The sequence below is a fragment of the Columba livia genome, chromosome 3 (genome assembly GCF_036013475.1).
Source record: "Columba livia isolate bColLiv1 breed racing homer chromosome 3, bColLiv1.pat.W.v2, whole genome shotgun sequence".
NCBI lineage: Eukaryota > Metazoa > Chordata > Aves > Columbiformes > Columbidae > Columba > Columba livia.
This window is the reverse complement of record NC_088604.1, coordinates 15,549,946-15,562,719: the sequence shown is the minus strand read 5'-3', so window position 1 is coordinate 15,562,719 and position 12,774 is coordinate 15,549,946. Positions and strand designations below refer to the sequence as shown.

The following is a 12,774-nucleotide window of genomic DNA, read 5'->3' as shown; positions in this document are numbered from 1 at the left end:
TGAAATTATCAAATCAAATACGCAGAGAAAAAGCAAACGCTGCTGGTGTCAGGGGATAAGAAGTGTCTTTTTTTCTTAAAGAGTTCAGAGGCCGACAGTCTTCACCCAGCACCTGCTCAAGCACATTGTTCCAGCTGCCAGAAAGTTCGGGTCTCTCGGGAAGCACCTCAAGTGAGCTTCTCCCAGCAGCGAACCCCGGTGCTCCAGCTGGGGCTCCGCAAACAGGTACCGCTTGGGGGAAAACATGCCCGGTTATCCCCTCCTCGTACTTGTCTGTGTGTACTTGTGTGGGTGGGAAGGCAAATAAATAAGTGCGCTACCACATAAAAGAAAACAAGTTGAATAGATTGAGAGATAGATGGCAAATAAAGAAAGCAATCACACTTTGAAGGCTTCCTGCTGCCCATTTTTTCCTCTCAGGTTTATGTATGAAAGGTTAGCAACTAGTAAATTAGGTGTTCTGCAGCTTGCTCATAGCCAAGGCAAACCAACATTTTTTTAAAAGCCATTATCTTTAAAGTTGCTGAAAATAGGTATTACATTCCTCTGGCTGTTGCCTGTCTGGTCACAGATGACAGATGTTACAGGAATGTGTGTTGTTTCAGGTTTTTTTCTGATGCAGTCTATTTTATGTTATGACCAGAATCGTCTTTAATGCAGACATTATATGGGCATCAACTTATAAGCTTCAGAGGTGTGTTTGGTTTTTTGTGTTTGTGTGTGTTTTTTCTTTTTTTTTTAATTAAAAACCAAACTAATGACGAACATCTGTACCTTTTTATTTTTTTTTTTGGTAGTAAAAATGATTTCTGAAGCATTTACATTAGCTTGACATAAATGAAAGGTGACAGATAATGAGGTTGAAGTGATGTCTCTCAGCTTCTTCATAATGAAAACAGCTCTTTAGTGGCTTGTGGCTGTTACAGAGATTCACACGGGAGAACCGAGGCACACCTCTTGGTGGTTGTATTCTCTCTGTGAGATAGAAACCTGTTAAATAGTTGTGGTCTGGAATACTGGTACTCTTCCAGAACAAATCATTAATCTCCTTGTAATAGCAGATCGGCATTTTTCTTTTGTCAGACATATACAGAGAAGGTACATTAATTACATGCATGTTAGGCTTGAGAAAACCTGTCTTTTTAATCAAGCGTAGTTAAAAAGAAGCTTGGAAAGAGGATGTCAAATTGGAATGGAGACTTAAAAGATTTTTAATACATTTTAAACAACCTCTCTCTTTTAGCTTGTTCTTGAGTAAACTTCATGTAAGAGCTAGGATCCACCTGCAAAAAAGCTAAAGGATCTGACTTATGTCTTCAATTGCAGACTCAAATTTTACTCAGGCACTTAATTGAGAGTCAGACAGCAATAATCTGGTATGAGATCAGAACTGGGTTCATTTTATTCAGCATTGAATTCACTCTGAGCAGATCGCGATGGCTCTATTAAAGCAAATAAATGATCAAGTGATGAGTTTATTGTATCAACTTGGGATCTTGACCTACAAGTGTTTAATGTAAATACTTCATTTTTTTCTTGCCAGCTGCAGCCATAGATCACATCCCTTCAACAGCAGCATTCAGCTCAGCAGTTTATAACGGCAAGGAATCACCTAAACAACAGGTGGCGAAAAATAACCTGTCTGCTCTGACAAAACCTTCAGTATTAGGTATTTGTATGGATTTGTTGTTTAATAAACCTGAACTCTCTATTCTATGGGTGTAATAGTAGCATTGAACAAATGATATCTTGATCATAATTTCCTGTATAAATAGAAATTACCAATCCCTTCCAAGTCCTTTCTGATCATAATGCCTTTTTTAGTGTTAATTTTCAGACAAAAAGATGGTTTTATGTTTTCAGCCATAGCTTTTTACAGGTTAGATTATTAATTGGAAGTTGTTTTGTTATATTTAGAGTTCATTCACTTAGTGGAAGTACAGACTACATTCTGAATCCAGGTTCTTAAAAAAGTGTCGGTTTGTATCAATCTCACCACCAGGTTTTGTGAAGGGAGTTAAGAAAGATTTATAAGTAATAACTCCTAGGATAATTCCTATGTTATAGTTCACCTTGGGATGAACACTAGACTTTGACAACTGGCTCTAAATTATAGAAACTGTCCTCACTGCACCATTGTAATAATGATTTGGGTTAACTGTCTTCTGTTGCAAACTGTATTCTGTGTCACTGGCTTGTTTAAGCAAGAAAGTTAGTCTTCCCTATGGCTAGAAACACACTATAACTCTCTTCTAGAATAAGTCTTCCCAAGTTTCCCTGTTGGCATCACAGCCAAATTATTTTTCTCTGCCTATTCAGGTCCTTGCTCTGTTTCTTCCATGCAACAACATATTCTTGCCAATTCATTTCAGATGGATTACTTTCACATATTAACATATCTGCAGGAAAGAGTACAGCATTTTCAAATAAAATATTGTTTTTATTGCTCTAACTAACTTGTGACTTTTGTCACGACTTTATGCCATGAAACTAAATAAAATGATCAGTAATATGGCCAAGTACTGCCCTCAAGTGGTAAAAGTTTGAAGGACAAACTCATCTTCGAAAACCTGTATGTAAAGCTCTTCTGCAAGTGAACAATCTTATTCTAGATCTGAAGACTTCAAGTATATTTTTAATATCTTTTTCAAAATTTAACCCCCCTTTTTATATAAGATTCTTAATCTGTCTTGAATCTTATGTGGGAGTTCTGCCAGGAATTATAGCCCTGCCAGTGGGAAGTAGTGTTACAACTTCTGCATAGTTATGTCCAAAAATAGAAATGACTCAGTCGTGCGAGATGCTGAGCAATTCCTGGAGGACTGTTGACTCTCGATAATTAGAAATAGTTGGTATTAGCGGAAGCTCATAATTGTAGGAGTTTGCAGGAGTGCACAAGGAGATTCAAGAAATTAATGAAAGAAAATTTGAGAAATTAATCACCAGGACCTCCTAGAGAGACTGTGAGAAGATTATGTTTTTACAGATAAAGGTGTTTCAGCTGCATGTGGATAGGTGGAATGTGCAGAAGTAATTTGCTAGGAGTTAATATGGACTAACGTCAAACCAAAGATGGTAGCCAGCGAGAAGTGGCAAATATACTGTAAATGGGAAAATCGTTGAAAAGAACACAGATCTTTATTAATATTATCCTGAAATCCTTGAGAATTTTATTTTGCAATGTTTTACATGAAAGATAGTGTTACGTGTTCAGAAATTAAAGGAGCAAAATGCGTATACTGTTGAATCCAAAATAGCAACACTTATAAGTGTTCTTAGTATGTCTCATTTTTACTACATTATTCTTAGTACAGAGTAAACATTGGCATAAAACAAGCAAAGTCTGCCTAGATACTTAAGAGTGCTCTGCACCAGAAAGTTTCCAGACATTTAAGCAGGACATAACAATGTAAAATAAAAGTCATTAAAAAATTATTATATTAATGGACTTGACCCTGTCTACCACAGTACTTAATATACACATTCAATCTATCAAAACATATTAAATTACCATGCGCAAAACTGAATGCATTTTATTCTAATACTTTTCTGAAATATTACTCTTATTCAGGCACTTTAACAAATTCAGGGCCTCCAAAAAAGCGCCATAAGGGTTGGTCACCAGAATCTCCATCATCTACTGAAACTTGGAACTTGCAGCTCAATCCACAGGCTCCAAACAGAATTAAAAATGGTAAGCTATACCCAAGCTAATGATAATGTTTGTTTCAGTATTCAGGAAAAAACGGGGGAAAAGAGGCAATATTTTAAAGATATCTGCAGATTCGCGTTAGAGTTTTGTAAGGTCTTTGATACCTACGTGCTTATCTACATTTAGGTGTTTCATTTCTATTGATTTCTTTTTGAGGCTCTGAGCCTGACTCTCATTAGGATCTAGTCTTCAAGTCATTATTAATAAATCCCAACAGATGCCTGTGTCCATCTTTAGACACCGAAACACCTTTGGAATATTCAAATTAGGGTCATAACTGATGTCAAGGTACCATTTGTTCTTTTAACTCTTGGCCACAGCGTTCTTGGCACTTGGATTTTGTAGTGTAGATGAAGCCTGGAGTGTCATAGAAGTGTAATAAACCTGCTTTCCCAAAAATGTTTTCTTTTAATGTGTTACAGTTTAAATTAAAGTATTAACTAAGAAGTTATGATGGTGCAAATGTTGAATCTTATTTTTGTCTTACTTGCTATAGCAAGAAAACCTGTTTAGAAGCAGGGAAACTAAAAATAACATAAAGAACACACAAATCATAACTATTTGTGCATTGATATCTCTGTATTCTTGCATTCATACCTGAAACTGTTTCTTTATAAACATTTCAAAATCTTGAAATGCCTGTGTAATATTCATGGTCACAACAATATAATTAGTCCTCCAAGACAGTTAGCATAATAGGATGGATTGTAGCAACAGCTCATGAAATGTGTGATGCAACCATGAAAAGCATTTTCATACTGATTCCAAATGTGGGTATGAGATGATGCTGAGTAACTTGTCTTTGAGGAAATCATTATTAGAGCTCATTTCAGTAATAACATGTTTAAAATCTTAGATGGAGGAAGCCTGTCATCTTTACCACATTCTGCTTTGGTGGGGCCAGCCTCATCTCCGATGGTGGGCTCAGGAGAACCCGTCTCAGTTCCTGACAACTTGCTGAAAATCTGTAAAGCAAAGCCAGTTATTTTTAAAGGTAAAAACCTCAACCCCCCCAACAAGATGTTATATTTTTTTTGTAAGAGATGTAAAGATATGTCCTATTGCTAAACACTGCTAAAGCTGTCTATCTAAAAACGTTTACTATTAAAACTGTTTAATGCATACATGGGAAATTATGAAATGAATGTCATGTGTACAAATATTGTTTATTTTGTAGGTCATGGAAACTTCCCTTATCTTTGTGGGAATATTAATGATGTGATAGTGAGTCCTTTGTTGTACACCTGTTACAGAAATTCACAGTCTTTATCTAGAGCATATGAACAATACGGCACCTCCACAATACAGCCTATTTCAGAGGAAATGCAGCTCTTACTGACTGTCTACTACCTTGTTCAACTAGGTAAGATTATTTTACATCCACATAGACTGCCATGAATGTATTACATACTGGCAAATGAGAAAGGGAATATTAGGGTAGGACAACACTAAATACCAGTCTTAGGACATGTGATATTAAATAATCTCATTCATGGTAATGAAACAAAACTAAATAATTAGTTCTTGAAGACCAGACAGATTGAAATATAATAATACAAAGTTCATCTTTTGCTATAATCTGGGACCTCAGCAATGAAAAATAAAAATAAAAGGTTTCTTTCATTCTCTCCTCTTGCATACAGTCTGTGGTTTACAAGTAGTAGTATGCTGAGACAGGCAGCACTCAACCTCTTAAATATTTCTAATTACTGATACTCAGGTTCCAATTAGGGCATCTTTACCTGAGTATCACAAAGGTACTTCAAAATGAAAAATTTGGTTCACATCTGCTAAAAGCAATAGTCATGTATGCAGGAATCTGAAACATGATCGTCTCTAAAAAAGTACGTATTTGGGAAAAAAAACCAAAAACCTCAAGGGTTATGTTTAATTGTTTCATAATACTCTCCTCTTAATTTTTTTTTTAGCCTCGGACCAGGTTCCTTTGATTGAGGATTTGGAACAAATATTCATGCGTTCGTGGCGGGAATCACACCTGTCTGAAATCCGCCAGTACCAGCAGGCTGTCCCCCAGACCTTTCCTCAAGTCCCCAGCCAGGTCGCGCCTGTGACTTCAGCGCAGCTGCCCTGGCTGGCGGGTCTCGCCGCCAGCTCCTGTAACGACAGCGTCCATATCATTGAGTGCAGCTACTCTCTGGCTGAGGGGCTTTCCGAAATGTTTAAGCTGCTCATTGAAGGAAAATTAATAAAGACAAACTACGTGGTGATCATATGTGCCAGTAGAAATCGAGCCATTGATTCCTGCATTGTGATAACAGGTGAGATCACAAGGGTGTATCTCTGGGCAAAACAGAGTAATCTGGCTTTCAATAAGCTGCCTCAGAAAGCAGAGCTTTCGCCAGCAAGTAATGGGTTTTGCTGGACCCAAGCTGATGCTGCACAGTTGGGTCTCTCCCCAGCAAGTCATATTCTGCCTGTTTCACCTGTTTTCTCACCCAGGCATCCCATCCAACACTACTACAAATAATGGCGAGTGACAGCACACACAGTACATAAAGCTCTCCTGCTCTGTGTGACTGGGATATTACTGTGAGCAGAGGACTGAATATTTTCTGAGCTTCTAAAACAGGGGTGTCAAACTCATTTTCACTGGGGGACTGTATAACTGTAATTACTCTTACCTTTATATAGTCCTAAAATTACATTTGGCCCTTTGAAGGCAACCGTGAGGCTGATATGGCCACCAGTGAAAATGAGTTTGACATCCCTGTTCTAAAAGAGGGTCTTCCAATGTCATTCCCTTCAACAACCTTTTGAGGGTTGTGCTGATAATGAAACAAATTATTTGAATAGCCGTTCAAAGATTCATTATGAGTGTAAGATAACTGACAATTCCTTTGACTATTTATAAGCTCTTTTCACATACTGCATCAACAAATATTTCCTAAAAAGAGAAAAGAACACAAAGAATCATAAAACATAGTGTCTGGTGCATACATGTACAGGAGAAAGAAAAGATTCTTCTCTGTTATTTCTGTGTATGTGGGTTGTGTAGCTGGGTAGTGTTTTTATTATGACTTTGATGATTTTGGAACTTCATTTTGAAGTGCTTTCAAAATTACTTTTTTGTCTTTTAGGAAAGTATCAGGCAAGAGTTCTGTCTGAGAGCATGCTCACTCCTTCAGACTACCAAAAAGAAGTTAACTATCAGCTGGTCACTGGAAAGGTGGAGAGTCTGGGGTCCTTCTTTAACACACTCTGCCCAGGTACTGAGCAGGTTATAAAGAGGCATGTTTCCAAGTCCCTGAAACTTCTAAATCAAAGAAAATAGCTGTGCTCATTACCTTTCCAGAAACAAGACTCTATTAGTAAGATGAAATAAGCTGTGAAAGTACATTTGAACCAAAATTCCTCCTAAAAGTGTCAGTTTCTAAAATCCCTCAATTTCATAAAAATATGCCAGCAAATCGCTGAGCATATTATCCTTAGCTGTACAAAGACATCTGTAGACTGTGCAGTCCATATCCATAAGATGCATAAATTCTTTTGCCCTAAGCATGGAAATAATTTAGACCATGATAGAACACAGTTATTTTATCAAAGGAAGGATTTGTCCTTTCAACTTACCATGCTGTGAACCTGATCACGATGCACGGGAAAGAGGCAAATTGCAGAGAGACAGGATAACTGGATCATTTTTTAACTGAGTATACTGAGGATTCCCACAGGCAGGATTATCTGGGTATAGATCCAGCCACATGAAGACTTAAATTGTGTCACACAACTATAGCAAATGCAGCATGTTTGTCAGTGTCAATGGGATCTCACAGTCCCCTCTGCCATTCATGTCTCGTCAGTAAATCTGTTCTTGGATCACAAGAATCCTTCTGGGTGTGTCATGGTATTTTGAGTGGTCACTTAAGAGAAAGTCACTTTCCTTGAACCATCATGTAGTTATGTTAGTGTTTCTGTTCTTAGTATCTTCAAAGTATGGTTTTCAAAATCACTTTTGCTATTGCTGTTGTTTGAGCAGAACAAGTCAACGAGCATCCTAAGAAGAGTTGCTGTCTATATCCACTGAATTGCACTTCATGGGGCAGGCCCTGGCTTTCTGAGCTCAGTGCAGATGTGATCAAACTTCTTATCAACTGCTCAGAAAATACTAAATGCTCAGGACAAGTATACTACTGCATACTTTCATCTGCAAGCAGGGCCCCTCCTGAATAGAATAGAATAGATTTGGAGATACGCATAGTTCAATAAAACATACCTCGATTGCTTCAGCATTGTGTGTAGCTACAAAACTTGTATTTCTCTTTCATCTCCAGAGGGATTTATTTTTCTTTCTGTCTCTCAAAAATGTTAAAGATTTCTAAATATTTATCAGATTTTCCAAAGTTTCTTGTAATCCTTATTAGTAAACAGCATCGCTCTGTAAACTAAGCCAGTTTTGTGTCTTTGTTGTTGCTGATTTGCATCAGAGCCTTGAGGCTGTTTCTTTACCATCCTCCATAAATGTCCTAGTTGGTAGTCTGCAGAGCTGGTCTGTCATTCCTTGGCCTGATTTGCATTTTATTAGTGATATGCTGTAAAAGCAGATGCAATAGAAAATAACGAGAGGTTTCCTGTATAAAACAGGCAATAAGCCAAATCAAAATCAGTAAGAAATGCAGCTGTTATTGATGTGGACCTTTATTCCACTATCCCTTGAATTTGATAGAGGGTGACATTGATCTTTTGCTGGAGAAGTTTTATCAGGAAAACCAAGGACACATCTCTTCATCGCTTTCTGCTTCAGTGACTAAACCAACAGCACTGAATGGAACGGGAGCAGCTGCGTGTACAAGTAAGTAAGGAAGATTTTCTGAAGAGGTAACAGAACAGAGTGCTTGAGAGCAGGTGTCGGTGTGCAGTTAGATCCACCTGGGCAGAGTCCTGGGCTCTTGAAGGCAAAGGTTCTGAGGCAAACAGCAAGTCATTTATTGGGATATTCAGATTTACAGTGATGGAAGCTCTGCTTCCTTTCACTGAGTATTGTAGTCTTTGAAGCTCCAAGCAGAATGCTGTTGCACACATTCACGTTCAGTTCTCAGACATTTAAGAGACTTATAGGACCAAAATGCCCAAATGCAGAAAGATTTATTTGCATATTCCATATAGAGTTTACTAAAATGGAAGTCCTGTTCATAAGCAAAGTACCTTGAAGAGTAGATCAGTCATTCTTTGCCAGATTCTAACATTTTGCTTTATATTAGACTTTGGGAATATATCTAAACAAAATTTTGTCTTTTTCCAGGTTATGAGATTGAACGACATCAGATTCGTCCGTTCCAGCTGGCAGTGGCTCAGAAATTGTTGTCTCATATTTGTTCAATTGCTGACTCCAGCACTCAAAATCTTGATTTGGGTTCCTTCGAGAAAATTGATTTCTTGATTTGTGTTCCACCCTCCGAAGTGACTTACCAGCAGACTTTGTTTCATCTCTGGCACTCAGGTGCTCATTAGTTAGCTTAATTTTAGATTTACAGGAAATTGTTAACTGCATTTGCATCTGGAAATACTGATATTTGTTCCATTTATTTAGGTATTTTATTAGAACTTGGATTAGAAAAGGAACATCTTACAAAGCAGAGGGTGGAACAGTATGTTATGAAATTAGATGCAGAAGCCCAGATTAAATTCAAAGTATTTTTACAAAACTCTATGCAGAATCCACATACACTGTTTGTCCTCATCCACGATCATGCACACTGGGATCTCATGAGGTAAGAAAACTGTAACTTGTTTTTAGAGAAATTATTACCATTTGCACTAGCTCTCAAGATCAGCTTTCTGATTTATCCCTTCATTCATCTTCGTTTGCATCTTTCTGCTAACTCTTTCTTCCCATGTGTTGAATAAGCATGTTTTCTTTAAAGGTCCTTCATGACTTATTCTTATCCTGCTTACTATATTATGCTTCAGTGGAACATTTCAGCTTTCCTTGCTCACCATTCTTATCTTCTTTCAGCCACAGCTATTGTTTTTTTTGGCTGGTTGTCTTTTGTTCAAGGGAAAGCTTCCTGTGAAAATACACAGAGCTCTTTATCCTCTGTCCGTGTCCTCTGGGCTGTAAAACATGCAAAAACCCTCCGCAGTGAGTAGACAAGTAGTGACCCAACACTGCTGCTTATTTTTTTAACTGTTTGGAAATTTCCCAGTACAATGTGTTTTCTGTCCAGAATCACCAATTTGTAAGAATTGAAAGCTTCTGTGAATTCATAGTAATGGCAGGTAGACTTCTCAGGGAAGAAGGGAGTTTTCTGTCCAATGTTTACCAAGTTTCCCATCAGCTCACTTGTATCACTTAACTGAGCCCTGTTTCCTTGGCTTCTCAACAATCTGCCTGTTGAGAAGTTGGGCTGCTGTTGCTTTTCTGGCTCCTGAGGCACTGGGGAGCTTGGAGAACATACTGAATTCCAGAAGCACCAACAGGTGCCAACTTTAGGAGCACAGTAGTGTTTCTGAAACCAAAAACTACAGCATTTTACTTGTGAAAGAAATGACACAGTCTTGTCTTTCACACTGGCTAAGAATTATGACTTTGCCAAAACTTTGTTTTTGCATGTGAGGGTTCCTTGTTCAACTCCTCTAAATCTTAGGAGCTTACATGACCTGTCACAGCTGTCACATCCTTTAAGGCATTTATTCACTTAGCATCCTTGAGTGGTAGGGAAATACCTGTATTGCTGCTTACCTCTGATATTTCTTCTTATCTAATAAAGATATGTGACAAATATTTAAGTGACTGTTCTGCACAGCAGGATTCATGCCACCTGACTGCAGTCAGTTAAAGGAGATGCCTCCACCAGGAGTGTAATTGCCTGGGGTTGCTCATAAAGTCACAGCAGAGACAGGGCAGCTCTGAGGGCTGACAGATGATGGGTGGACACAAACAGTTTCTGGAGGTGCTGATCCCTCTCTGCTGGTAACAGAAGGACCTTGCAGTGATGAAGCTTGTAACTTTGTCTCTGCAGGTAAATACCAAAAATCAAATAGCATTAATTTGGACTGAAGTTTTACACCAAAGCAAGGAATTGACTGTAGGTGTTCCATGGTACTGGCATTTGCCCAAAAAATAACTACTCTTCCCTTTCGTAGTAGCTCTATCACAGGTAGTTCCCCTCTGTTTTTCTCTTATACTAACTTGCTGTCTGTCATTTTCTATCTTTATTTTTGTAGCTACGAACGATATTTTTGTAAGGGCAACACTAACAATCTGGCCAAAGTTAATACAGGACTATATGTCTAATGGCAGCTGCTCAAACATCAGCTTCCTTTCATCCTTTATCTCTCATATGCTGGTAGCTGTAAGGGACTGGTAATTTGCTAGGTAGGGAGTTATCAGACTTACAGAAATTTTCAGCTGCAGTGAAATAATTTGCATTTCTTTTCCCATCCTTCTATGTAACAAAAGCAGGGCAAAGAATAGAGTCCTAAGTTCCTTGTACATGTTTAACTTTGATTTCACATCTGGGTCAAAGCTATTCCACTGACACAATTGTTCCCTTGTGCTGATCACTTTGGAGCGTTTTGGGTTTCTTTTTTGCAGTGCTATGCATAGCCTTTATCCTCAAACAGAACTGTCTACAGGACTTGTTGATAGACTGTTGAACTGCAGGGAGGTGAAAGAGGCGCCAAATATTGTGACTCTCCATGTGACTTCCTTCCCCTATGCGCTGCAGACACAACATACTCATATCAGCCCTTACAATGAAATCCACTGGCCTTCTTCATACAGCAATGTAAGATGGATGCTTTGAGGTGCTTTTCTGAGCTTTTTATAAGTTATTTTACATATACATACCTGGTGAAACTCTGTATGTCCCATGATTTTCATGCAAAGAGTGAAGTTTGCATGGCATCTTTTTCATGTTCAGTTTGCAGCAAGTTCTTTTACCCTTTGCTTGTCCTGTCATTTCTTGCCTTTTTTTTAAACCTTTTTATATGAACTATAATAACTCTGCTAAAAATCTTTGAGCTACATAAATGGAAACCATCTGAAAATCTGTCTCTAGTGCATTACTGTATAAATATGTGTACATGCATGGATTTTCTTCATATGTGTGCACATTTATTCCATATGTAACTGTTCTGTCAGTGTATATGTATATATGGAGAGATAGAACAAATTAAATGGGAAAATTAAGTACAATCTATTTTCTAAAAAAAAATAGTTTATTTCTCTCCTTGTTTTAATATGTCTGAGTATATGATGCTTATTAGAGAATGCGATTGCAAATATATCAGATACCAATGATTAATCCATTGTAAATTAATAATTTATAGACTTTACCTTTAAATTTTTATTGCCTCATTTGCTTTAGGGTGTAGATCTATACCATGAAAACAAGAAATACTTTGGGCTGTCAGAATTCATTGAGTCCACCCTCTCTGGACACAGTATTCCACTGCTTCGGTACGACAGCTCTTTTGAAGCAATGGTCATGGCTTTGGGAAAGAGGTACAGTGCATTCCTTTGGTTAATGCAGGGAATCTAGGAGCTGTGTTCTAGTGATTTGAGTTACTAGCTAGAAACCTACTTATTTTTATTTTTTTTTCACTGTCCCACAAATCTATGTATGCAAGAACATTTAATTTGGTCTTATATTCTCCCTACATCTTTTTTTCTATATATTTGGCCGGCAGTCTGTTCAGTCTAGGCTGCCTCTTACTGTGATCATGATCACTGTTTAGCACAATTTAGAGTAACTTCAAATGTGTTATTACTTTTGTCTAAAGTTATCACTTGCTGACCCTGGCTGATTTTGATGTGTAGAATTTGTATATACCGCACTTGGACCACAAGGAGAAGTAGACGTATCATCAGATCTTGATAATACATCATCAGTTTTCCTTGGTCCTTGTGGAACAAGTTTAGAATCACTGCAAAAGAGCAGTGGCAAATTCTCTGCATACCTGCCGCTGTAGGTGACCTCTCTGGGGTTTGTAAGAAGAATGAGATGCGACAGGTAGAATCTCGTGCATTTGTATGGCTGATAGACTGAGCACATCCACACAACTGCTGGGGCTTGCTACAGGGTGCTGTGGACCTCTGATCA

General features: G+C 38.0%; 1 protein-coding gene across 15 annotated transcripts in view; it reads left to right on the top strand.

Annotated features, from left to right (window-relative positions):
- Positions 1–12,774, top strand: part of GREB1 (growth regulating estrogen receptor binding 1) — a 97,570-nt gene that overhangs the window by 51,725 nt on the left and 33,071 nt on the right. For 13 of the 15 annotated variants that reach the window (XM_065055890.1, XM_021293624.2, XM_065055891.1 and 10 more), the window contains 12 exons: positions 82–225; positions 1,544–1,669; positions 3,572–3,694; positions 4,569–4,706; positions 4,890–5,075; positions 5,641–5,991; positions 6,811–6,939; positions 8,394–8,519; positions 8,970–9,167; positions 9,258–9,438; positions 11,265–11,457; positions 12,040–12,176. In XM_065055890.1, the coding sequence (XP_064911962.1) occupies positions 82–225; positions 1,544–1,669; positions 3,572–3,694; positions 4,569–4,706; positions 4,890–5,075; positions 5,641–5,991; positions 6,811–6,939; positions 8,394–8,519; positions 8,970–9,167; positions 9,258–9,438; positions 11,265–11,457; positions 12,040–12,176 (2,032 nt within the window). Of the gene's footprint in view, positions 1–81; positions 226–1,543; positions 1,670–3,571; positions 3,695–4,568; positions 4,707–4,889; positions 5,076–5,640; positions 5,992–6,810; positions 6,940–8,393; positions 8,520–8,969; positions 9,168–9,257; positions 9,439–11,264; positions 11,458–12,039; positions 12,177–12,774 lie in introns of those variants that run through there. The other 2 variants (XM_065055893.1, XM_065055898.1) reach the window with 2 other exon arrangements.